The sequence below is a fragment of the Mauremys mutica genome, chromosome 9 (genome assembly GCF_020497125.1).
Source record: "Mauremys mutica isolate MM-2020 ecotype Southern chromosome 9, ASM2049712v1, whole genome shotgun sequence".
NCBI lineage: Eukaryota > Metazoa > Chordata > Testudines > Geoemydidae > Mauremys > Mauremys mutica.
Window position 1 is genome coordinate 4,734,867 of NC_059080.1, and position 26,502 is coordinate 4,761,368.

At 41.9% G+C, this 26,502-nt stretch overlaps 1 protein-coding gene across 1 annotated transcript; it reads left to right on the forward strand.

Moving 5' to 3' along the window:
- The first annotated feature begins 1,361 nt into the window (after window positions 1-1,361).
- Window positions 1,362-25,128, forward strand: HPRT1 (hypoxanthine phosphoribosyltransferase 1). The gene is made up of 9 exons (XM_045030901.1): window positions 1,362-1,508; window positions 3,576-3,682; window positions 5,319-5,502; window positions 11,587-11,652; window positions 14,505-14,522; window positions 17,708-17,790; window positions 20,474-20,520; window positions 23,278-23,354; window positions 23,975-25,128. Exons 1-9 carry the CDS (start codon window positions 1,482-1,484, stop codon window positions 24,020-24,022), a joined length of 657 nt encoding a protein of 218 aa, XP_044886836.1. The 5' UTR covers window positions 1,362-1,481; the 3' UTR covers window positions 24,023-25,128.
- The last annotated feature ends 1,374 nt before the right edge of the window (window positions 25,129-26,502 follow it).

Here is a 26,502-nt window from a genome sequence, read left to right on the forward strand (position 1 = left end):
GAAGACCAGATTTCACAGTCCATGACGTGTTTTTCATGGCCGTGAATGTGGTAGGGCCGTACTTATGTTCTGCAGCCACAGAATTTGTCCCTTGCTACAAAATTGTGTTCCAGATTGTACATTTTTATTATAAAATAAAAAAGCCCTGTCTGTCTTGCTCTCCTTGTTGTGAAAATAACCTTGAAGATGTGAACCAATGCCTTGTCTACACTAGGAATTAGGACCCATTTCAGCCACTAGTGGCCAGTAGCAAGTGTAGCTGCAGATACAAACCTTTAATGTAAACCAGGAAAGATGTTTTCCCCGCAGCCCTTACTGTTATGCCAATATAGGTTTTAACTGTAGACCAAGCCTCAGACAATAACGCTTCTGCCTTTACGTGAAAAAGATATGATTGTGTCTACATTAGGGTGTTAGCAACAGTGGGAGATCTTCTAGTGCAGCTGGGCTGCTATCACCATTTTAGTGGCATGTAACACTGCTCCAAGCTGGGCTACTCACCAGTGACTAAAACAGTGTCAGCAGCTAGTAGCCTATGTTAGGGCTCCCAGCATTGCTAACACTGGTGGAACTCTCCCCCTGCACATGTGGAATGTGCAAGTCAGGTACCTCCCATAGTGTCAGTGGGGTGTGTAACCCCTCTGGGAGGGAGAATTACCTGGTGAGGGGATGCCCCTCTGGGGGGGTATTGCATGAGGGGGTGGGGTGACCCCTCCATGGTGGGGCATTACTCAGTGTGGGGGTAGGGATGTACCCTTCATGTGGGGGGCCACTATCTGGTGGGTGTAGGGGTGCCCTCCATGAGTGGCCATTACCCAGTGGGGCTAGCCCTCTGTGGGGGGGGGGCATTACCAGGGGTGGGAGTAGGGTGATCCCTCCGTGTGGGGGACTGTTACCTGGCATGGGGTGGGGTGACCCCTGTGTGTGTGTGTGGGGGGCCATTACCCAGCATGGGAGTGCAGTGACCCCTCCGTGTGGGGGCCATTACCCAGCATGGGAGTGCGGTGACCCCTCCGTGTGGGGGACCACTGCCCAGCATGGGGGTGGGGTGACTCCTCCGTGTGGGGAGGGGGGGACATCATCACCCAAAGAGGAGTGGGGTGACCCGTGTGTGTGTGTGTGTGTAGGTAGGGCCATTCCCTGGGGTGGGGTGACCCCTGTGTGTGTGTGTGTGTGTGAGAGAGAGAGAGAGGGGGGGGGGACATTACCCAATACCAATACCCAGGATGGGGTGACCCCTGTGTGTGTGGGGGGGGGGACATTACACAATACCCGGCGTGGGTTAACCCCTGGGGGGGACTTACCTGTTGTGGGGTGGGGTGACCCCGGGGGGGGGCGTTACCCGGGGGGGCGGCGCGCGGCCCCTCCTTTGGCCCCCGGCGGAGGAAGGAGGCGGGAAGCGGCGCCGGGGCCCCTCCCTGGAGCGACGCGGCCCGCGCCCGCCCCGGCCCCACGCAGCTGGCGCAGCAGAGCCGAGCTCAATGGCGGCCTCCAGCCCCTACATCGTGGTGAGTGCGGCAGGACCGCGGCCACCGGGCGGCTGCCCAGTGCCTCCCCGGAGCCGTGGGAAGGGCCCCGGAGACTGGGGGGGCCCCTGGGGGGAATGGGGCCCGGGGGCTCTGGGGTGGAAAAGGGGCCCCGGAGATATGGGGGGTGATGCTCTGTGGCCGCTGGGGGGGAAGGGACCCCGGAGATGGAGAGTGTCTGGGGGGGGACCCCGGAGATAGGGGGGCTCTGGGGCTGGTGGGGGGAAAGGGACCCCGCGATGGCGGTAACCTGCACTGACATGAGGAATGCCCTGTTTTCCATTACAGACAAGTGTTTTGCTAGAGACCTTAAAAAAAGCCCACGGGAGAGTAACCTCCTGAGCTGTAGCTCACGAAAGCTCATGCTAAAATAAATTTGTTAGTCTTTAAGGTGCCACAAGTACTCCTGTTCTTCTTCCTCCTGAGGATAGTCAGACTCTGCTTTCCTTCCCAAAGTATCCAGTGAAATAACTTCGGGTGTCCCTCTCTGTTTGTAATATGGAAACTAACATATATTGGTATAATATGCTGGAGGGTGGTGTGCTACTTACAATGATATAATATAGTTAGAAAAGAATAACTTTATTTTGAAGGGGCTCTAGGAGTATCTTGTCTGTTGGGAATGTATTTCTGCTCAGGATATTACAGATTCTTAAAAAACGACAACCACTGGTGTCCATGGATGACTAAAGTAATTTGCCGCTTTTATTTTGTTCCATGCTTTAAAATTCTGCTTAACCGTAGGGGTTGTGACCACTCCTCCCCCACAATTGTACATAATTTGCTATGAATCCACATCCTAAAATTGTAGGAAAGACCCATTCTTTCTCTGAATACAAAAAAAAAAGGGGGGGTTGTCAAATAAGTTGTTAAATATAATTCAAGGGTTGAAACCTAGGAAAAGTCTGTAGGTTTTCAGAGAGCTATCTCACTACTTGATAGGCTCACTAATGTTTCCAGAGATCTGTAAGCCAGTAACTACATGTTGAGTCTGGTGTACAGGTTAGTCATACAAATTCTAGTAGTTTATAAGCTGTACTAATACAAATTCCTGTGTGAAATGATCCTTAAATGATAGCACAGCAAAAACTTGCAGCTTGATCTGGCATTGAAAAGATATTGGGTATTCCATAGGAATAACAGTACTGAAGATGGACCCTGCAAATGCATACACTGTTGAATTACCAGCAATAGGATTCAGTTTTCTCAGTAGGCTCCTACCTATGCTTTACATATAATGGTGTTAAACTGTGAAAACAAAAATGAGGCGATAATAAACTGTACCTTATTAACATCAAGATGCATGAAAGCCCAGATCTTGATGGATATATAAGGATATATCCTGAACCTAAATGCAATGTCTGGTCTAATGATATACATATACTAATCCCAAATCCTAATCAATACCATACAACAGTTTGCCTGTGCAAAACAGTTTGTTAAATTGGGGCTTTAGGGTCTGATCCTGAGAGACGCTGAGAACCTGCAGAACCTTAGAAACTTGTCAAACTTTTTCTCTGTGTAAGCATAACTAGTCATATTCGTAAAGCTGATTTGTGTATATTAGAAGTTGAGTCTTGTATTTGGTGTGACTTGGTAATGTACGGATTTGGAAGCTGCCCATGTTATAAAGAGTGCTTGATCTGTTGCTTATATAGTTGAAATACTGAACTTGTTAGAAATGAAGAATTTTTTTTCAAAAAGGTATGATTTTGGGTTTGCAGGGAATTAAGACCCAAATTGCGGTATAGTTTCATTTCCTAGTCTCTGATCCAGAGAACTTTGCTAGAATTTTAAATAAATGTCTCCCCGTGTTTGATGTTTTATTAAGTAACTACTCATGCAGTATTTGAGGAGACTCTTACGCACCATAGATGATAACTACTAACCTATACATTGCATTGTGTTCAATATATTGGTGTCTTTTTGGTGAGGGAAGGATAAAATTATCCAGATCATTGTAGTGCCTGAATAGTTCTAGATCATGTTTTTTTTCTGCAAGGATTTATGCATTGTACCCAATCTCATCTTCTATATTTCTTTTATTAGATTGGTGATGATGAAAAGGGTTATGACCTGGACTTGTTCTGCATACCTAAACATTATGTAGATGATTTGGAAAAAGTCTATATTCCTCACGGGCTTATTATGGACAGGTTAGTTTGACTTCAGATAATACACTACAGCAACTGATTAAGTGAAAATCATAGTTTTTAAAATGTTTCTATTCGTAACAGTCATAACATGTTAAGAGAATTGTAGCTCTCTTGATTTCTGGTGGTGGAGATGGTGTAAGTGCAGGACCACATGTAAGACCTTTAACTGGGACCCACATGTTCCTTTCTAGAGAGACGTGCAAACACTAAGAAATATTTAAATTACTTTCTTATGGCAGACCCTAGGAATTGGCACATTTGCTATTGTCGTCTGTTTCAAAACTACAGCATAGCTATCAAGAGAACCTATACAATATATATAGTACATGACCTCTTTCAGAATAGTTCTAGGGCCCTTTGCAGTCTAAAGAATTAAGTAAAAGGCACATTATGTTTATCACATTAGTTTAGACTGAAAATTGGAAGTGTTATAGCCTCCTGAATTTCATCAGAAGATAAATCTAACGTCATGAACGTAAGTTATTGAAGACATTTGTTGTCTCAGATCTTTTGTCAAGTTAGTATTGTAGGCAGACTTAACATCCTCCATTCTCCTCCTTGCTGTGAAATGCAAAATACTAGTTCTTCATTTCTGTACTTCCTGAAATCCATGGCGAGCTCATGAAGTTTGTATCTTGCATCCGATCAGAGAAGGGGGTAGTATAATTATGAAGCATTTTGTTTCAGTGAGTACTGCATTGTTATCTATTTCCCATTCCCATCTTTAAATAAGTAGTTTTGTAGTTCTGAAAAGATCTTTCTGATTTAAAAGACTGAAGTGAAGATAGGGATGCACCTACAGTATGCATTGTGGTTTTGAATTCTCAATGACTTGACTGGATTTTTTTTTATATCTGTCTCCAGCATTAACATTAACTACTGATGGGCTTCCAATATGAAATAAAATCCAGATAAAATACATGTTGTTTGAGTAATATTTTATTAAATGAAGTGCTGAATTTATAATCTTTTCCTAGGAAGTGTGTTGCTGGATGGTGTGCTGTAAATATACAGAGCACTTTCCAAAACAAATTAGAAGACAAATTAGGAATGAAGATTACATTACTTTTAGCAGTAATTTTTCAAAGAAGGTATCATTTATGTGATCTGGTTTCTTTGTATTGTCCTTGCTTTTGGAGTTAATGTAAAGTCTTTCTCTCTAGTGTTTTAACCTGGCTATAAAGAACTAGTTTAAAATCTGAGAAATATCTTGATATTTCCTGATTTGTCTAGGACTTGCTGTATCTGCTAGGTGTATTAGGAAATAAGTTTATACTGCTCTGTGTCTGAGAAACCAAACCTATCTTACTTAAAAAACAAAACAAAACAGTGTCTGCTTCACATCTCTGGCAGCCATCCAGTAATTGATTAAGATTAGCTTTGGCTATGGTAACCTATGAAATTGAGGAAGTTTGGCAGTGTTATTGTTACATTAACCTTGAAAAGTGAGAAAAGCCTTGCTGACCAGTAAACAGTAAAATCGGCTGTGAAGCGGTATTGCAAGTATTACCTTGAGCAAGGAAGATGTTTTCCAATTTGGTGTGTGTGTATTTCCCCTGTTGGCGCCAATACCAAATGCTGCTGCTGTAGTTAAAAAACAAACAGAAGAGTAGTAGTAACTTTTTTCTTTCTACAGGACAGAAAGATTGGCACGAGACATTATGAAGAGCATGGGGGAGCATCATATTGTAGCCCTCTGTGTATTGAAGGGTGGCTATAAGTTTTTTGCTGACTTACTGGATTATATCAAAGCACTGAATAGAAACAGTGACAAATCTATCCCTATGACTGTGGACTTCATCAGGTTGAAGAGCTATTGTGTAAGTATATCTGCTGACACAGCATGACTTTGTATAAAATTGATTAACTTGAAGTTATTAAACAAAGGTGGTTTTAAATCTATTATTATTGCCTAAACGTGCTAGGTATTGTGTGTGTTTAAAGCTACGGATTCAGTCTCTTTAAACATATTGTAACATGGTGACAGTGGGGAAATAGGAAGGAAGGTGGAGGAAAGTTTAAAAAAATGAGGTCATGTGGCTACTTGTTCACATATCTTGCTACAAAATATGTTCCATTATGTACAACCCCCTTGTCTCCAACACACCAGCTTGCGAAAATCTTCCAGAGCTAAGTGACTCCTTATGTAACACCCAGCTATCCAACTTCCTTCTCCCCCACCCTGCTGCTATCCAAAATCCAGAGCCGTGGTTATAACATAATTTTTCTTCAAGTTATGGCATCGTTTACGGAAAGTTTTATATGGCTAGGACTCTACTGACTGGATAGGGAACATTAGAAAAATACAAAAATATTTACATCTGATATCCATTGATTTGCACTGAATATACTGAGAGCCACAACATTACCTACCCATCTTTTAGTTACCCGAATCAACCAATAGAACTAAACCTAGTAGCATTTTTAGCTTTGGAAAAACGTTAGGCTCATAAGGCTTAATTTGCAATCAATTGCTGGTGAAGGGCATTCTACCCTGTAGAGACCAGCTGTAGATGATTATTGTTTTTTTAAAGACTGTTTTTCTATTGACATTTAAGCATTTAAGTTTATAAGAAAATGGAGACTGCAGCACTGCACAAGGTTATGTTTAAACCTTAGAAAGCATAAAACTAAACTACATAGGTCTAAGGAAGTAGTCTACATCCACAAATGCTAGATGTTTTCTGACTTAGCAAAAGGCTGGTTTTGTTTCTTCAAAATAAATTTAAAAAGTGCTTTTTGGGTTGACTCCACTGCAATTAGTGTGGAAATAAAATCATAAAATGATGAAACTCCGAAAATCATTTTAAAAATAAATTATTTCAGGAGGTTTTTCTGTTAGCTCTGTGTCCAACGAACCAATTAGTAGTCCAAACTATTTATCGTGGATGAGAGTCCATTCCAGTAAACAAGAAGAAAAAAATCCATGTAGCTTATTAAATTGAAAACATAACTTTGTCATTCATTTGATTAGACCATGAAACCAGAGATGAAACTGCAACATTAGGAGTTCTGACACTGGAAGGACTTTATGAACTTGTACACTGATGTGGTATTGTCCGTTAAAATCTCATTTAAAAAAAAGCCAGATATAAGTGCTTGATTCTGGATTTGCTCCATGCGGTTGTATAGTTGGGTGAGAGAGCACGCTGCCCCCCTCCTCCAACTTGTGCACACATGCAGGGGGCTGCCAGAACATTAGGCAGGGCATTTGCGCTCACTGAACATGAGACATGGTGGACTGCTACAGCCAATGAAGCAAAGGAGAGGCATGGTTGGGGAAAGTGGGGGATGGGCCTCCTTATCACCCTGCCCCTTAATGAATGAAGTAGTGTACAAACTGCTTTTATAGGCTTTTCTCCCAGTGCCCATTGAAAGATTTTAGCTCTCCCACCGCCACCAACAGGACTGTACACACACACTCGGCCTATGATGATTAATTTCCTTGAATTGACGGAGTTACAGAAGGACATATAAAAGAAGAAGAAATAATGATTCTCTGCTCTTCTGAGCAAAAAAACCAACAAACCCTATATATTTTACACTTAGTCCAAGGGATATTTTCAATTCATTTCTGTGGTTTGTTTAAAAAACAAGATTGCAGTTGAAAAAGTGAGAGTCAGTAACACCACTTGGGAAAACTTCTGTTGAAAGATGGTTGGTTTTATGTAGTGTGTTTTCTGTATTTCACTTTCCTAGTTTATTAGACATATTTACATCAATTTCTTTAGTATCTCTGCTCCTTCTGCTTATTCCACTCCAGAATTTTAGTCCTCTGCTATATCAGTCCTTTGACATTAAGAGGGGGAAAGCATCAAGAGGAATTTTAAATAAATAAAGATCTTATTTTTATGCAGATTTTCTTAGTAATAAAGAATAAGGGAAGAGAAGTATAGAGAATATCCTGTATGGGAAGCTTTCTAAACAGAATGCTTTCTTGGGGTGTTGGTTCTTTGTGGAATGGGGTGGGGACAGGGGTGGGGGTTATCAGGCAACCATACAAAAAATGATGTCCTGCTCTGTATCAGTGCGGAAGTCTGGTCACTGATGCACAGGATTAATACAAAATTTACTAGCATTTTACTTCTGCAGGCACTGTAAGATGGTGATTAGTATCCAGTGCTAGGGTCTTTAGATTAAAACACTGTGGACTGGAGAAGATTGTCCTAACACAGACATCCATGGAACTGCTTGACTAGACTTTCTGTTATTAATGCTGCCACTACTCAGGACTTAGAGTGCTTTTTTCCAGTGATTTCAAATACAAAAATGAATAAATACTATCCATATTTTGATGGGGAAACTGAGGCATGTGGCTCTCTAACTTCCCCATGGTCGCATAACAAACTAGTGCAGAGTTGCGGGTTGAACCCCGGTCCCTTGACACCGAGGCCTTGGATACAATTATTAGATCACACAGCCTTCCTCATTATACAGATTTTATAATCTGGAAAAAAGGAATCAGAAGTGCCATGATTAGCTAGGCGAGACAGCTGAACCTTGTATAACTATTCTGGAATTGTGAGATAACTTTCTTATATGTCTCATTGACTGTTTCAGTGTATAGAAATATACAGCTACTGAATGTTGGAATAGAAAGAACATAATGTGATCCCAATTAAACTTCACTTGCAACTTCTGCTTTCACAGTTTTTACAAATGAATGCTTCCAGAATGAGCTGGCATGCCATCCTGGGATGGAAAGACAGCATTTATGAACAAAATAAGAACTCTTCCTTTCTAACGGACTGTTTATTTTGTGCTGCGCTGGCAAAAGTCACTTCCCATAAACCTTCTTTATCTAAATTTAGACATTAAAAAAAAGTTGCATAGTCATGAAGAAGAGCCAAAAACACTAGATGTTTCGGGGGGAGGGAGGAAAGGCGGGAGGGGTGTTACCGGGGAGGAACGGCGGGAGGGGTGTTACCGTTACCACTAGTCAGTGTTTTAGGAAAACTGTCAGAGTTTCATCTTGGAGATTAAAATGGCTTTAAAACTGAATGCAATCTGCTTAGTGCATTGTTCTGAAAAACACTTCTTGATAAGTATTTTACAGCACATGTACTTTAAATTGTTTAAAATTATGTTAAAGTTATTTCTGAGCCATTAGCTAGTGACCTCCATCATGTAAAATACTGCTATCATTTGGCAATGGCAGGAGTGGAGTCTGGGGACAGTCTTAAAGAGTAAATCTCTTCTGAATGTTAAATCAATATTGAAACTGATTCAGTGTCCATCACTGGGCCCTGGCTGCTACTACTGTCACAAATAGTGTCCTTATGTGAAATGAAAACTCTTTGTTTTAATTATTAAATAACAAAGTTCTTAACACTGGAGAAGACTGGAAATTGGTTTATAGTTTGAAACTATAGGTACCAATACTGCCAATTTGAAATCTGCAGCTCCACTGCTCTGGAGCGGCTCTGCGCTCCAGCTCCAGGCTCCGCTCCAAAGCCCTGATTTCTGTTCTTACTTGGCTTGAGGCTGTGTCCTAAAAATTAGAGATGGATGATTCTATTAGATCATCCAGTCACATTTCTCACATCCCCAGCTATTGAACTTGCAATATTTTTGTGGAGAATATTCCAGAGCCTAACAGATCTTAGTGTCAGAAAGTTTTTCAAATAATCTCCATTCTTAACTTCATCCCAGTACTTCTAGTTATATAACCCATTGTGCGTCCCCTAAATAATTACTTTCCCTCCTTTGGGTTTACACCTTTCAAATACTCTTTTGATGGATGAATTGTAAGTAAGAACTCTTTAAGCTATTGAAAAACTATAGTAAAAAGGGAAGTCCATGTTTACTATTTCAGTTCCCTTATCCATCCTCTCCCTCCTCCCCCCAGTCATGGGTTATGATGGCAAGTCTGTTTTTGTAGTCTGCACGGTAATGGGAATAACACATACTTAATGCTGGCTGCTGGAAAACTGAAGGTGATCAAAGTCAGTTGGATGCCTAAAATGAAATTCAAAGTTCATTCTTGAGCACCTGCCAGTTTTCATGTTGGGTTGTATGTTCTTTTTGTAGTTTGAGGTTCAGTTGTATGGCATTTTGTTTCAGTAATTTATTAGTATGGCAATAGCCAGTGTTACGGTTAAATCACTATTAACAATATATTAACTGTTTCAATGAAAGTGTAACATTGCTGCATCTCAGAGCCCAGGGCGCCCCCTTTGATGGCCAGGTCCCAGCCCAGGCCCTCCCAGCAACACAGCCGGACCAGTATCTCTTTTCCTTCGGCTACTTCCCACCAGTGTCTGGTGGGGATGTTCCACGGCTGCTGGGGCATGGTTCCCAGTCTCCTTGTCAGGCGGCCAGGTCTCCGCTCCCTCGTTGGGTTTCTCAGTCTCCTGGGGCAGTGGCTTGCCTTCCCTCCAAGCTGGCTGCAGAGGTTCGTCACCTGCCACAGCCAATTGTGGGTTCCGCTGGCAGTTCAGAAGAATGTCGGGCTCCAACTGAGCTGCAGGCAGGGCCCTGCCCCGCCCCTGCACTTCTTGTCAGATGGAAAGGGTGGAGTTAGCTGAGCCCAACAGAGTGAGTTAACCCCCTCTGTGCTGGAATGAGGCCACTCTGCCTCATTACAGAAAGCAAAACTCCCATTGGAGTTTTCATTGCTAGGATCTGATGTTAAACACTGTAACTACTTGTGGTTGTAATTATTGTTTGATACCTAGTCTCCACCCTTGTGGTTTGGCCTGGTTACCAACTTGAATTCTTTAGTCTTTAAGAATAATACTTTACAAATAAAGTCTTGCCATTTAAAATCTAAATCATCAGACCTTTGTGGCAGAATGCAGCTTAGGAATTAAAGTACTTTTTCTCATTTATTTTGGTGTACTCAGTTTAACCCCTACCTGACCACGTGAATCCCTATTTTATAGTGTGATGGACAATGCATGTTCATAGTTTCACATGAATTCTCCTGCTAGACATCTATATAAGAAGGTGCTAGGAATGTCACCCTGTCACTCCACAGCCTAAAATATCTGAGTCGATGTGAAGTGATGGAAGTAGCTACAAGCATGGCTGAGAACCCTTTTGTTCAGAATATCACCAGTTTGAATCATCACTGGGTTTTGTGATCTGTTATTGTCCAACTTTTAAGTTCTCAGATACAGTATTTTGACTTTACAAATCACACCCACACACCGTACAGCTACAGTAAGGCAGGTATCAGAGTCCTAGACCATTGTGATACCAGAGGTAACTCAACCAATCACCTTACTCTTACAGCTTATTTGCATGCAACTATTTAATTCGTTATATGAGGGAGCTTGCACAGATGATGGATTACCTGGCCCAACTGCCACACCCTTGTGCCCAATTGCCATCCATACAAATGAACACAAATCACTAAGCACAGTCCCACAGACACAAATCAACACACACACCCACACAACACCACAACCAGCATACACAATAACTTCAGACAAACACAGCCCTCATTTGCCACTCACATCACTCTCCCAGTACAACCCCCAAGACACAAACTAACACAACCACCATACATGATAACCCCAAACCCACACAGTTTGTCACCATAGCCCACATCTTTCATTCACCATCCACACAACTCTCCTAGCACAACACACACATTCACCTACCCTCACTCATACTTACCATAAAGCCATAACCTTGAGTGACAAAGCCGTGGGTCCATTTCTATTACTTTATATATTCTATTTGATCAGAAACGTTAATTTAAATGTCAGAGTGACTTGTAATTCTCTAGTTAGTGGAGAGATGCTCATAGATGCTCTCTCTGAAAGTGCTATAGTTCTGTGTGATAATATTCACTGGATAATACCATCTCTTGCAACTTTGGATAGTCAATTAGATGTTTAGCTATTTTAATTACTTCTAATCACACCAATACTTTGTTTTTTCCCCTTTTTAACTAGAACGAGGAGTCAACTGGAGAGATAAAAGTAATTGGTGGGGATGACCTCTCAACCTTGACTGGAAAGGTATGTCTTTTAGTGTGAAACAAAAGAAATAAATAACACCTATTTAAGCTACTCTGCATCATTTTTCTAACTAAATTGTTCAAGATAAGTGTTAAAAATAAAGCTATGTTCATATAGTACTAGTCTAATGATCTAACTTAAGGTTATGGCATTCCAAAGGTTACCACTGTATAATTGTTTTATGTTATGGCTTGTTGCAAGGGCAGTTAGTTCTGTGTTTTCTGGCTTTGACAGAGAGTATTGTCTAGCAGTTTTCCAGGGATAGCTCAGTGGTTTGAGCATTGGCCTGCTAAACCCAGGGTTGTGAGTTCAATCCTTGAGGGGGCCATTTAGGGATCTGGGGCAAAATCTGTCAGGTATGGTACTTAGTCCTGCTGTGAAGGCAGGAGACTGGACTCGATGACCTTTCAGGGTCCCTTCCAGCTCTGTGAGATAGGAATATCTCCATATTAATTACATAATTAATTAATTTTACATCAACACAGACTCTCTGATACTGTAGCTGGATTAAAACTAGTATCCTCTTCATGGTATACTCCATAGCAGGATACTGTGCACTACCTATTGTGAAGCTGTTACCATGACAATATGCAATATCTAGTTGTGAAATCATGAGGCGTTAGCATTATTGTTGTCACAACAGTTCCATAATTTTGCATTTATAAAGCAGTTATTCCATGTTTGCAATAGCAGTCTTTTAAAGTGTTTTTTAGTACCCAGAAAGTGTATGGATTTAATCATCTACAAAATTTCATATTTAAAAATGAACTGGCAAATTAGTGGAATGCCAAAAAGGTTAAAATATTCTGAGTGTCAAAACACATTTTTTCCCCTACAACTAGACCAGGGGTCGGCAACCTTTCAGAAGTGGTGTGCCGAGTCTTCATTTATTCACTCTAATTTAAGGTTTTGCGTGCCGGTAATACATTTTAACATTTTTATAAGGTCTCTTTCTGTAAGTCTATATTATATAACTAAACTATTGTATGTAAAGTAAACAAGGTTTTCAAAATGTTTAAGAAGCGTTATTTAAAATTAAATTAAAATGCTGATCTTACGCTGCCAGCCTGCTCAGCTTGCTGCCAGCCTGGGGTTCTGTTCACCTAGGCCGGCAGCGGGCTGAGCAGGGCCTGCGGCCGGGACCCTAGACCTGGATGGGGAGGTTTCAGGGGTCAGGGCAGAAGGCTGGGTGTGGGGGGGGTCAAGGGTCAGGGCAGAGGGCTGGGGATGGGGGAAGTGCATGGCAGAAGGCTGTGGGGGGGGGGTCAGGGCAGAGGGATGGGGCTGTGGGAGTGCAGGACAGAGGGCTGGGTATGTGGGGGGGTTCAGGGCAGAGGGATGGGGCTGTGGCGATGCAGAGCAGAAGGCTGGGTATGTGTTGGGGTGGGCGGGGTTCAGGGCAGACAGCTGGGGGATGTGGAGGGTGCAGGGCAGAAGGCTGTGGGGGGGGTTCAAGGGTCAGGGCAGAGGGCTGGGGGGCATGGGGGCTGCAGGGCAGAAAGCTGAGTGTGGGGGTTCAGGGCAGAAGGCTGGGGGTGTGGGAGGTGCAGGGCAGAAGGCTGGGGGTGTGGGGGGTGCAGGGCAGAAGGCTGAGTGTGTGGGGGGGTTCAAGGGTCAGGGCAGAGGGCTGGGGGGCATGGGGGCTGCAGGGCAGAAAGCTGAGTGTGGGAGGTGCAGGGCAGAAGGCTGGGGGCGTGGGGGGGTTCAGGGCAGAAGGCTGAGTGTGGGGGTTCAGGGCAGAAGGCTGGGGGTGTGGGAGGTGCAGGGCAGAAGGCTGTGTGTGAGGGGGGGTTCAAGGGTCAGTGCAGAGGGCTGGGGGGCTGCAGGGCAGAAAGCTGAGTGTGTGGGGGGGCTGCAGGGCAGAGGGGTGGGGGGTGTAGGACAGAAGACAGTGGGGGGAGGGTCAGGGCAGAGGGCTGGGGTGCTCGGCTCGTAGGGGTGCTCTCAGGGCAGGGGGCTGGAAGGGATGTGCCCTGTTCCACCCCCTTCCCCAAGGCCCCGTCCCTGCCTCTCTCTGTCCCCTCTAGGGAACTGCCTGCAGGCTGCTGCTCTTCCCTCCTCCCCCTCGCTAGGGCCATCGGCTGATTGGCGCAGGGACGGAGAGGGGGGGGGGCTGGAAAGCACCACTCTGCGGGAAGAAGCGGGGGAGAGGGGGGAGCTTGGTTGCTGCAGAACCAACCTTCTGCCTCCTGCCCCCGCAGGGGAGAGCGGTGGGAGCTGAGTGGGGCTCAGGGCCAGGACTGCGGCAGGTGGCTGCGTGCCGCTCAAAATCGGCTTGCGTGCCATGTTTGGCACGCGTGCCGCAGGTTGCCAACCCCTGAATTAGACATATAACCAAATCAGTCGTCAAGGCATGTGTGTGTTGTAAATGAAAATGCATGCAAAGTTTCAAAATAGAGGAGATATTAATGCCAGAATCCTAAACCCTTGAAAAGTGTGATGCCATTTTAATGATGAATATTTCATTAAAAGCGCGCAAAAATGTGTAGGTTCTTATATTTTGATCTAACTTTGCATACTTATAATGCTGTTTTTCAAAGTCTAAGAATTCTACAGACCGGTTAGTATTCTGCATGTGTCAATAGACAGTTATCAATGAGAATCTTCTTGCCAGCACTTCAGAAATGTTAACTAAATAGAATTTGCAGTGTTGCATAATATCTTTGAATTGGGTGTAATAATATTACAGATTTTTTTTTCTAGTTTTCAGCTATTGAGAATGTGAAATTCTGTAAATGGTGACATAAGCATATTTCACTGCATTGATAATATAAGTAATTTAACAGAAATGAAATCAACATAATCGCCAACTAAATATTCATGGATTTTTTTTTATTTCCCCCCCACACTAGAACGTCTTGATTGTAGAAGTAAGTATTATGTTTCACTTTGATTTCTGTAATGTGTGATTTGTGATAACATTTTAACAGGAGATTGTCCTGAATGTGAACACCTCTATATTTCATCGAGCTGTGAAACCTGAATCTAGGCCTGAATTTTGCAAATGGCCCCTAATTTTCATAATGAGCTGACCCACATACCCTCAAAGTTAGGAGTGTGTGAAGTCCGGATCTGAATTCCCAGGTTGGCCCCATCTCATCTTACTTAGCTGCAGGGATAGAATGTCCATGTCTATTGTTACTTTCAATTTGCTGGGATCCTATTTAATCATACTGGTTTATATACTAAAGGAACTTGAACAAAGTGAAATTAAGGATCTCTGTCACTTTGTTAATGCACAGACAAGAATTTAAACTGCAATAGTTATAGATAAAAGATTCTTATTAGGAATATCTGAAAATATATAAAGCACTCAACAGTGCCTGATGTTTCCACGCATCATTTTTATACTAAAAATAAAAAATAAACTTTTGTTGCATAAAGAGTCTCACCTACTGCGCATCATGCACCACTGGACATTAATATGCAGAATATAATTTAATCTGACTTCCTAGCTGTTAAGATAAATCAATTCTTATATTGATACCTCCTTTCATTGATGGACGGAGGCTTGTTCTATCCAGTCAATATTTACTCCTGGGGGAATTCTGCGCCACTGCGCAATGCAGAATTTTGCAGAAATTAATGTTGTGCGCACAGAATTTCCTTTCCCCTACAGAAATGGGTTGCGGTGCTGCTGGCCGCCTCTGGGTGCTGCTGGACCCCACAGAGCCCAGCTCACACATAGAAGATACTGCCAGAGGGAGGGGCAGGGAGTTGAAGAGTTTCTGACACCGCTGCCGTTCCCAGCATGCCCTGAGGGAAGGACACCGCGGCGCGCAGGAAACTCCATGCAAACCTGGGACTGCATATCAGGCTGTTTCTCCCTCTGGATCCCTGGAGGGGTGGATGTCTTGGTTGGGCTCTGGGATGGAAGAGAGTGGGTATCTGGGCCTGGGGAGGCCCCGCAGCTGGGCTCTGGGGTGAGAGGGGAAGGGCTACAGCCGGGCTCTGGGGAGCAGGGGTATTGGGTGTCTGGCTCGGGGCGGGGGAGGGGGTAGGATAGAGAAACAGGAACTGGGTTATTGTAAGGGTTTTTCTAACACTCTCCTCCTGGGGGAATTTTTGTATGTTTCTGTATTGTTACAGACATACTTGCTGACAGGTATTTTGAAATAAATTACCAAAATAATTGAAACTGGTTTATTATGTAGTGTTATTTTGACAAATAAAATTTGCAGAATTTTTAAATATTGTATGCAGAATTTTTAATTTTTTGGTGCAGAATGCCCCCAGGAACAAATATTGATTTATTTGCAGATAATGGTCTTGAACAAGGTTTATAACTAAAGCCCTACTTGCACTGTGGGACGATTATCAAATAATTGCAGCTGAGTTGCAGACAAGACATGGAAAATCGCAGAAAAGAAATCAAGGACCTTTTATTAATTGCAGGAATTTGGAAAAGCCAAAGAAGACCTATTTGTTTGAGAAAAATTTGCTGGAACAATATAAACATTCAAGTATTATGTTATGCCTGCTATTTTTTTTGATAATCAGATATATTGCTGCAACTATATTACAGTCATTAATGCACAAGGCTAACAGCGGGACTGCCAGCCGCTCAGGGCTGACAACCAGGGCTCCCACTGTCAGCCCCGGACAGCTGGCAAAATTGCGGTGGAAGCTTAATATTATGGGATCCGCAATTTCCGCAGTATTGCAAATTAAGTAGGGCCTTATTTTTTAACCTTAGGATAGAGAAGCAGTGGCAATAAACAAATAAACAACTTCCTGTGTACACAAACAGTGTTTTAAGACCTAAAATCATATTAACTTCTTTTCACTTAAATAAACGATGATTGTCATTTAAGAGCCATTTCCTGAAACTGATCCTTTTATGGCACAAGGGAGTGAGAACTTCCTTTTGTCAGACCAAAGTTCCTATCTTGGAATCCTGGGTTTTTACACAGGATCCTGCTTTGATCCAAGAAGGCTGATCTAGTCTGTCATTTATATATTCTGTTTTAGTGCACCCATTGCCAAAGTATGTGTGCATCAATTTTTACTTCCCTACTTGTTGTTCCACACAAACATTTCAGTCACATATGTGATCATTGTCTCTTTTGAAGTGGATTTTACTTCTGAAGGGCAAGTATATTGAGTTCTATATGGGTCCCATTTCAGATTAATTAATGTATGTCTTTTGAGTACCAGGCAGCTAAATAAATTAGTTTCTCATCTGTTCAGTGACATATATCTTCTACATGGCAGATTCTTATAAAATACGAACCCCGTTACAAATCACCATTCTGCTTGTCAATCAATCAAACAAAAAAAATAACTTTACTATAACTTATCTCCTTATGTATGATAGTACCTTGATTTTTCATATGGCGCCTCCTGTGGCTGGCAAAAAAGACTCTAGAAAACTGAGATCTGCCACATGTAACCACAGGGTCAAACACTGGCAGGTCAGTGATGTAGCTGATTTCTCTCTCGACTTTAAAAGCTACTGACATGGTAGTTAGGCCTGGTTACCTTTGTCCATGCATTGATCTATTTAGTGTGCACACCCATGGCCCTTGCTCAGACTTGTGTTAATATCCATGATTTGAAGCGCCAAACAGTTAAATACAACCTGGCATAATCCTGAGGTAGGATGGGGGTTTTTAGGGGGAAGCTATATAAAGATAAGATGCAGCAATTAGTTTTGCCTTTCAGTGCCACCTACTTCTTTATGTACACCAGACTTCAGACCAGATAGAAGAATGTTCCTCTAGGAGGAACTTTGTGGCTTTGTGTTAATCCAACCCAAATTAGGAAGTGGAGAGTGATTCCAATGCTTCAGTGGTAACACTTTCATTGCAATGGTTATTAATATGATAGAAATAGATGGTTATTGCTGATATAAATTAACTATTACACATAAAGGATGGCCACAACAGTACAGTAGGGAATAACACCTATATGTGCAGGAAAAGCCTGATTTCCACTTCACAATTTATTTTCATGTCAGCGCAACTCAGTCTGACAGGGGCTCTTTGATTAGAATCTGGAAGTGCTACTTTAACAACTTTTATATAGTTTTCTGACGTGGCTTTTTTATCATCAGGATATAATTGACACTGGTAAAACAATGAAAACATTGCTGTCTCTGCTGAAGCCGTACAATCCAAAGATGGTGAAAGTAGTCAGGTGAGTTGTGATTATGGCTGCTTGCATTATGTATTACTTTTTTAAGAACTATAAAAATAGCGAAATAGAATTATAGAATGCTTTTATATTTGAAGGGAATTTATTTTTCCCCATGACACAAAGGTGAAAACACCTTTCATGGTATTGTACATGGTCTCACTTTCTCTAGTATAGGGTCTGTTCATTGTGAAAAGGTGCATTTATTTAGATTGAGAGGAGCACTTTTCTATCATTTGTATTCCTACTGCTTAAGAGATTTAGTCGTGAAGAAGGATGTACAGACTGGATGTGTGTGTATGAGTGTGTTGGGCATGCACTTTATCTTGATTACTCTAGGATTTTTTTTAAAAGCCTCCTAATGTTTGTGCTCTGGGCTTTCTCATTAATCTTAAGGGTTTTTTTAATATTGTTGGATGCAAACCTGTGCACATGGATCTGATTGCAAAATTGGAACCCTGGTTAGCAATTTTTTAAATCGCCATTAGCCTGCAGTAACTGTGTGTAATTCGGCTATAACAATCAAATGTCCGAGAATAATCTGGCCATATCATCTGCTGGGTTTTACTTTTTAGGATTTTTAAATTTTTAGTCAAAATATTTTTAAGACTTTTTTTGTTTAAAAAACTTATGACTAAACAACCAAAACTGACGATAATTTAATGTGTTACTAACAAAGTAGCTGTCAAGCCTAATGGTTTTTACATTTCAGATCGCTTGTTCTCTTTCATTGTCAAACTGAATCTTATATGCATTTCACAATAAAGGTATATTGACTGATAGGAATTATAGATAACGAGGGGGTGGCGGTGGCATCTAGTCAGGCAGTTAGACGCGTCTCAGGTAGCCCCTTTTGCTGGTAATCTTGGAGTGACATGTCGAGGGTGAGATGGTTACAGACTTATTGGTTTGTTATCTCTGAGGTCATGACAACACATTGAAGAGTTTGAAGAGTGTGCCTGATAAGCCCTTTTAAGAAGGCCCCTATGGGCCCTGCCATTACATTTTACGTCATATACATATAGTGTAATAGTATACTACATTCTGGTCACATCATGTAACTCTGAAAAAAGCTTTTTGTAATACTGAAAATTTGTCAAAAGATCTAAGCCATAAATATGCAAATACCAGAGATGGCATAAAGGTGAAGATGTTTTACATTTTATACCTGTAAACACTTGCCTGTTTGTGTGTTTTGCATTGCTGTGTGATGCAGATGTTGTGCAGAGATTCCAACACATCTCAAGTTGGATTTGAGGTTCCTTGGTCAAATCCCAAATTGGTAACAGCCCTCAAAAATTAAGTCATCCAGCCAAAACTTCCATAAACCTCAAATGTCAACAAAGTCTGAAAGCTGACAAGTTTTCAGAAACCCAACTGAATGCTGGGTTCAGAGATACAAAGGGATTTAGTGTTATGTTGATAGGCAATGGCAGATCCTCTTCCACCCTTAAGGGATGTGGCTGACTTGCAGGTAGGAAAAGGTGTATGGGGGAATACAGAGAGGCTTGTGAAAAGTTGACCAGAGGGCAAGTATCCCTGAGAGAAAGGACAAAAGGCATCATGATACCAGGCAGTGGGGCTTAGCAGGGCCTCTTCTTCCATCTTCTTCTGAGAGAGCCTCGTCCCTTAAGTAGGTGACACTTTTGAGTACATAATCAGCTTGAGCTGTCTCCAGTGTTCATCCATCAGACACGGGACTTTCCTCTCTTCTTTTCTCCCCACAAGCCTTCCCCAAACAATTGCAGCTAAACACCAGACACCACAATGGCCCTTTATGTGGGTGTAGGAGTGTCCAGGGACTACCCTGAGTCACTGAAATAGTACCGCAATATATGGTGATGGGCAAAAAGTCTGAGAACACTCACTCTGTTCTCCTTTCTCTCTACTTCCTGGAAAGTGCAGTTTTGTTCTGAAAAGTGACAGTAAAAATGGCACTATCTTGTCTTGGCAAATCTGCTCCTATTTGGATTCGGTTACATCTGCTGACTTTAGTGACAATACTGTTAGCTCTGCAGAGTCACCACTGCTGAGAAAGAGGGAGCTGGATTCCATGCCTCGGTGTGCCTCATCAACAGGAATGTTTATTAAATTCCACTTACAGGGATAATCAGGAGCACCTGTGCAAACTTGTTGAAGACATACTGTTGTAAAGGTGGACGCAGTTTGGCCTGCAGAACTTCTATTTACTGGTGATGGTACATAAGAAGGAAGGAACCCCGTTTGGCTCTCAGCTCACAGGCTGAATTTGCAGGTGTGATAACTAGAAAAGCTGTCTCTTTTCTTGTGAACAGAGCATTGTACCTGAGGTTTCTTAGAATGAACATGGAGCCTCATTATGCCAGTTTACAGAATCACTTTTCAGAACTGAATTTTACCATAACTCCTGGCTGACTTTTCTACACTCTGCCTCAGGCGCATGTTTGACTCTTGTCCTTTTAGCTAGATTGTCAACTGTTTGTGATTCAACCAGAAGTCTTGATACGATCAATGTGATTGAGTGCTAGGAGATGAAAATGCAGGATATATTTAATAGATGAAATTCTGCCTTCAGTTACATCCATTCAGTGACAGTGAAGTCCAAGACTGGCTTGGTTTTTAGTAATTAATTCTCTATCTAGTTTTTTTGAACACCTTGTAGCTGCTGATTTCCATATTTCAATTTTCTACTGGTTTTAATTGACAGCTTGTTGGTAAAAAGAACTCCTCGAAGTGTGGGATATCGGCCTGACTGTAAGTGACCCCTTTCTGCCAATCATCAATAAATATTTTAAAATTAACCAAGAAACACATTATCAAAGTATATAGAAATGTTATAGTCAAACTGTAAGAATATTCGGAATGTTTGTCTCCAGTTCACTTTTTTCTGATGATTCTTGGGCAATGTACTTTGAATTATTTAGTGCATTACACTATATGTTGGCAGAATGTACCTTATTTTGACACACTTTTTATGTTAAAGGGACATTGTGTAGTAGGTATGTCCAAAATACAGGTGGTTCTTCCAGTGATTGGCCATATAGATATTACTTCCGATGCACACAAGTTTGGATTATTTTGGCCAGCAGTGTCTGTTGGGATAGGGCAGAGTGGATCCAACCATTCCTCAGTTCTTGCCTGGTACCTGTAACCATAAGCCAGACCCCTAGATAGGTTCTGCTTTTCTTGAATACTGTGCAACCTAAAACCTGATTTATCTTATCAATAATGAGCATATTAATATAGACAGGGTAGTGACAGTTTAGTGGAGTTAGTACTAGTATTTGATACCTGTGGACTATAAGACAAACAAAGCAACAAAAAAATCTTCTTTGAGTTAGGGATTTATCAAATACAGGGATCTAGCACAACTTCAAAATGTGCCCCTTTTGCGATGGACACCTGGGGCGTCTTTGTGCCTCAGGGAGGGGTTTATCTGGTATATTGTGTATTATCTGCCATTTTTCCATAAAAGAACACAAAAGGCAAGAGACTTGCCTTGGGTTAGAACAATCTCCTTGTATCTGGAGAAAAAAGGCCCTGCTGGGTCTGAACAGCTTTCATCTTGCAGATCTTAGATCTCACTGATCTAAGAAAGCGTCAGCCAAGACCAACAAAGTAGCTAAGTCATCTGAGAGGGGTTAGGGAAGAACATGGTTCCTCTAGAGAGCACAGATCTAGGTCCCCTTCAGAGGGACCTAGTAGAAGGAGGCGGAGATCACCTCAGCCTGCTTCCTCAAAGGATAGGTTATAGCCCAGAAGGAATCCCTCTGACATCCATCACAGAGACCAGTCACCAAGCAAGAGTACCATCTCAAGCAGAGCTCTGTGCTTCGCCCAGCACTGACCTCGGTGCACCTGGTGCTGACAGCCTCAGCACCTATGACTCCCGTGCTGATGACTGCGGTACAGCTCTTCTCAGTACTGACCTGAACACTGAAGCCAGTTTTGGTAGCAAGTGATCTGACTGACTGCTCAGCCTGAATCACCACTACTGTCTTCAGTGGTGCGAATGCCTTCTGTGGTGCTGACCTCTAGTGCCATTACAGTACCAAGCACTTTCTTGATCCTGGCAAGAGGAGAGCCCATAGCTCACCCTGGGAACCTTGTTAAAGCAGCCCCACATCTAGAAGAGAAGTACTCGCTTGCTCAGCTTCTGAGCACAGCAGGGAGGCGTCCTCTGCCCTCCTACCATGGTCCTGTTTGTATGATCCCTATTTGTCAGACAGGGCATCTAGGACCTATTATTACACACACACACAAACATAGGGGATCTAGGGAAGAGCATTCTCCATGGTGCCCACCCCTGTAGCCCCTTGCCCTTCGCTCTTACCAGGGTCATTCCTGATTCTGCATGGGCCCCTTGGGGCACAAGCAACAAGAAAGCCAGCTTCTACTGCTCTCTCTAAGGCTACGTCTCCCTCCGCTACAAGATCCCCTAGGGCTGTGCAAAGGCACAGGTGTCTCACGCTGTCAGCAGCAGGACCATGACAATGAAGAACCGCAGCTATCTCCTTGTCCTTACCAGACAAGGCAGTAGTGCCCATTACTTCTTCACAGCCTGACAACCATAAGATGTTCCAGGAATTTCTGCGCTGAATGGCAGACACTCTTGAGATCCTTGTAGGAAGTAGTGCAGGAAAAGTCTATGGTTTTACAAAGTGGAGGCATCAAGATCCGATGCCCACTTTGGCAGCGTTGCCTAGTAGTCTGTATTCAGATGCAATTCAAGCACCCATTTCCTATTTACCATGGCACTGCTTGAGAGTCACAAGAAGTGGACTGCCACGTGGACTGTTGCCTGAGGAGGAAAAAACGGTTACTCACCGTACAGTAACTGTGGTTCTTTGAGATGAGTTGACTTCATGTATTCCATGACCCACCCTTCTTCCCCACCACAATGGAATCCTGTAATTACCTGTATTCTGTCCTGGCGAAGGAACTGAGGGACGGTTTGACCCACTCTGCCTTTTGTGCCCTTGGGTGCGGGGATACAGGCATAGCCTCAGCAGAGTCTGCTATTCAAAAAAAATCTGATCTTGTCTGCAAAGGGTGCATGTGCACCAGAAGTGGAATCCATGTGGCCAGCACACCTTGAAGGACCATGGTTACTATAGAGTAAGTAACTTTTGTGTATGAAACTTAAAATAAAACTTAAATTAGTAGAAATGCATTCATGAATTTCAGTACAAATAGATTTTTATTTGGAGCAAACATTTGTAAACTATACATTGCAGCATTGTGCTACTGCATGAAAACCAGAACATGAAATTAACTAGTCTGTTTTTATTTCTAAAATGAGTGAAATGAATGAAGTTAATGGACTAGATAGTGAAAAGTAAATTAGATTTGTAAAATAGTTTAGAAACTGAGGATGCTTGAGGAGAACAAATAAGGACATTTGGGTTTTTTAAAATATATATGCTAAAATGACAGTGCTTTTTTAAAAAAATTTTTATTAAACACTGGTACATGAAGTCTAACAAAATGATGAATTATGGTCCTTTTCAGTTGTTGGATTTGAAGTGCCGGACAAGTTTGTTGTGGGCTATGCCCTTGATTATAATGAATACTTTCGAGATTTGAATGTAAGTAATGTTTTTCTTAATACTTTTTACTCTTTCAAAACTAGGGAGGAGGAAATAGGATAATTCAGTTTTTTCCTACTTCAACTGTACTTTCATGTACAAGCCTGATCACTTTGTTAGTGATATAGTGACCAGGGGAAAACGTTAGCAGGAGAGCAGCCATTCAACTCTCATTAGTCAGACCAACATGGATCTTCTGCTTAGCTCTGGAGAAAGGAGCCTTACATGCTCCTTATTGACTAGATGGGAAAGAATGGAACAGCTGTAGTGGAGGGTTTCTCATCTTACCAGGTTTTTTCACAATTAACAACAAAAGGACAATCTGGAATAAAGAATGAACTGCCCTTGAGTTCCTGCCCATTCCTGAGTCTTGTTCTCTGGGTGGCGCAAGTCTCTTGGCAGGGATCAGGTGGGATATGGGGGAATTAACATTTTGATACAAAAAACAGACTTTAAAATTATTCTATATAAATCAACTCATTAAATTAGTGATTAATAACGTGGAAATGTGTGGTGCACTTTTTTCCCCTCAGAATTGCATTATTGAATAAATGTGTGAAACTTCAGTCTTTTACTCATAGATGTTAGTTTTCTAACATGAGCTTTCTGTTTTGTTTCAGCATATTTGTGTGATTAGTGAGACTGGGAAACAGAAATACAAAGCTTGAGAGCATAGTTCAAGTGCTATAACAACATTGCTTTGCAACATTTTATTTACTGAGTCCTATCTTTGAACAGATTCAAGTCTGGAACATCAGCTAACTGTGTAGAATGTCCCAGCCTCATTTTCATATGCTCACTCTAGCTTATTGCATGTACAGTATAAGAAACTTGTCTTGTTCATTTATGTTTTTGAAATGTCAAATAATTAGTGCAATTCTGATTTTCATTTGCACTATGAATCCTATCGACTATCGCTACCCCTTGATGGGTTGTGTTGTTTGTGAGCTGCACTCTTGAAGTGGTGAATTGCTTAAACCTAATCAACACACAGCTGAAATAATTCAAAGTCCTGTTAATGGAAGCCATTTTAAGATAGGGAAGTCTATTAACAATATTTTGAAATGTGTAAATTTTATTTTAATGCACAGTTGTGATTATTGATAACTGCACTCTTGGGGTGTTAGCATGAGGAGCAGCCCGTTACAGTATCTGTAATCGCCACGGCTTGCGGAGTAGCCCTATTGCCATTACAGGAAGGCTGAGTGAAAAATGTCAGCTTGGGCCGAAAGGATATGGACTGACAACTGAATGTTTAAAAACTAGTTCTCACGGAGCTGCCCTTTTCTTGTAGGTTAATATTTTCTTTAAAATATTTATCACCCAGTGGGAATTGCCTTTTAAATCTAAACAGCTATAATATATTTTACATTTGTGAAAAAATATGGTAATGTTTATAAGATCCACAGAGCAAAGTACTTTAAATAAAGACTGTTTCTTTAAAATAAAACCTATTCACCTACACCCTCATTGTATACATTAAACTGCTCTTGAAATGTGCTTTTTTTTTCTAATTATATTTGGTCCTAAGTCTTTCTAACAGCGAAGGCAGACTCTCTGCCTTTGCTAGTTTCTCAAAGACTTCAGTTAATTCTAGTATACCATATATAGAAAAAATATAGCACTGGGGGGAAAAACAGAGAAATGCTTCCATGTGCTACACCAAACTAGATTCACAGAATATAGTGTTTAAACACTGTTGTTTGGTCTGCTTTGAGAAGGGAAATAGTGAAGATAATTGCTTATTAAACACATACATATGGAAATATACAAATATTTTGTGAGTGATCCTTATGTTTTGTCTTGTTGACTTGTCTGTGCCCTGGAGATACCTTGAAGAATGCTGGTGTTATTCTGGACATACAGAGTCCATCTCAGTCACATTTTTTAGTCTCTTGACTTTCGCAGTTCCTGTACAACACATTTAGATTCCTGCCTTGTTTTTCAGGACTTTACATAATTCAGGGCATAATACATATTGTTTTCTTGCCAGGCAAGATACTCTAAATGTTTTAGCATGTGTTGGATCATTTTGTTTTTCTTTTTGAAGTGTAATTTGTTTCCATAATTTTTCCTAGTAGTGCACATTCTCTGAGATATATTGTCCATGCCTAGTGTGCTCTGGTACAGCTGTATAGTTAATTGGCATAACTACAACATGCATTATTTACAAAATGTAGTTTAGTCTTAATAGTCATAATCAGTAGAAGGCTTTTGTTTGTGAATCTAGTCATTCCGGAATAGTATACAGGTCATGTGTGACTGAACTGCATTTTTAAATGTTTTTAGTGTTATGAGTTTTATATTTAATATTCCAAAGAGTTCCTCTAAATCCACTATGCAGTAGCTGACTATTTAGCATTTTGTCTTAGGATCTAAAATGGTGTTTGCATATGTCTTTTCAAGGTCAGCCATTGCCCTTGGACTCGACTTCTGAGTATACGTGGTATCCGGTATACTTGGCAATGCCAAGAAAAGGAGAGGAGGAGCAAAATAAATATTTGAAGAGAGAAATGCATAAAACCCTCCAAAATCACTTCACCTAGTTGGCCTTTGACTTAGGCTATGTCTGCACCATGGACTTCACAGTGACACAGTTGTACCGCTGCAGCTGCACCGCTGTAAGGTTTCCTGTGTAGCCACTCTAAGCCGGCAGGAGAGAGCTCTCCTACCAGCATAATTAAACCAGCCCCAAGGAGCGGCGGCAGCTATGTTTGCATGAGAGCAGCTCCCACCGATATAGCGCTGTCCACAGCGGCACTTTTGTTGGTGAAATTTATGCCCATTGGGGGAGTTTTTTCACACCCATGACCGACAAAAGTGCTAGTGTAGACAAAGCCTTAGTCCTGGCTGCATTTAGGGCCTGATCCTTCAAGATACCGAGGACCCACTGACTTGAGTAACGGTTCCCTACTTCACTGGGGTGCTCTGAGAGTAAATCCATTAATGTGTCTAAGGCATTCAGATACTACAGTGGTGGGCTGGAGGGAAAAATATATGTACCTACCTAGGTAAAGGACAAAAAATGAGAGTCAGGGACGTTTAGCACATTGTAGGATTAGGCCCATAAGCAGTCTCTGTCCTGAAGTATTCTTCTCTAGGTCCTTGCACGTACCCCATCACCGTGGTGTCCGAGTGTCTCAAACGA

Coding starts and splice junctions, on each gene's coding strand:
- HPRT1 (XM_045030901.1), top strand. CDS start 1,482: ATGGCGGCCTCCAGCCCCTACATCGTG. Junction 1,509..3,575: donor CCTCCAGCCCCTACATCGTG/GTGAGTGCGGCA, acceptor TTCTTTTATTAG/ATTGGTGATGATGAAAAGGG. Junction 5,503..11,586: donor TCAGGTTGAAGAGCTATTGT/GTAAGTATATCT, acceptor CTTTTTAACTAG/AACGAGGAGTCAACTGGAGA.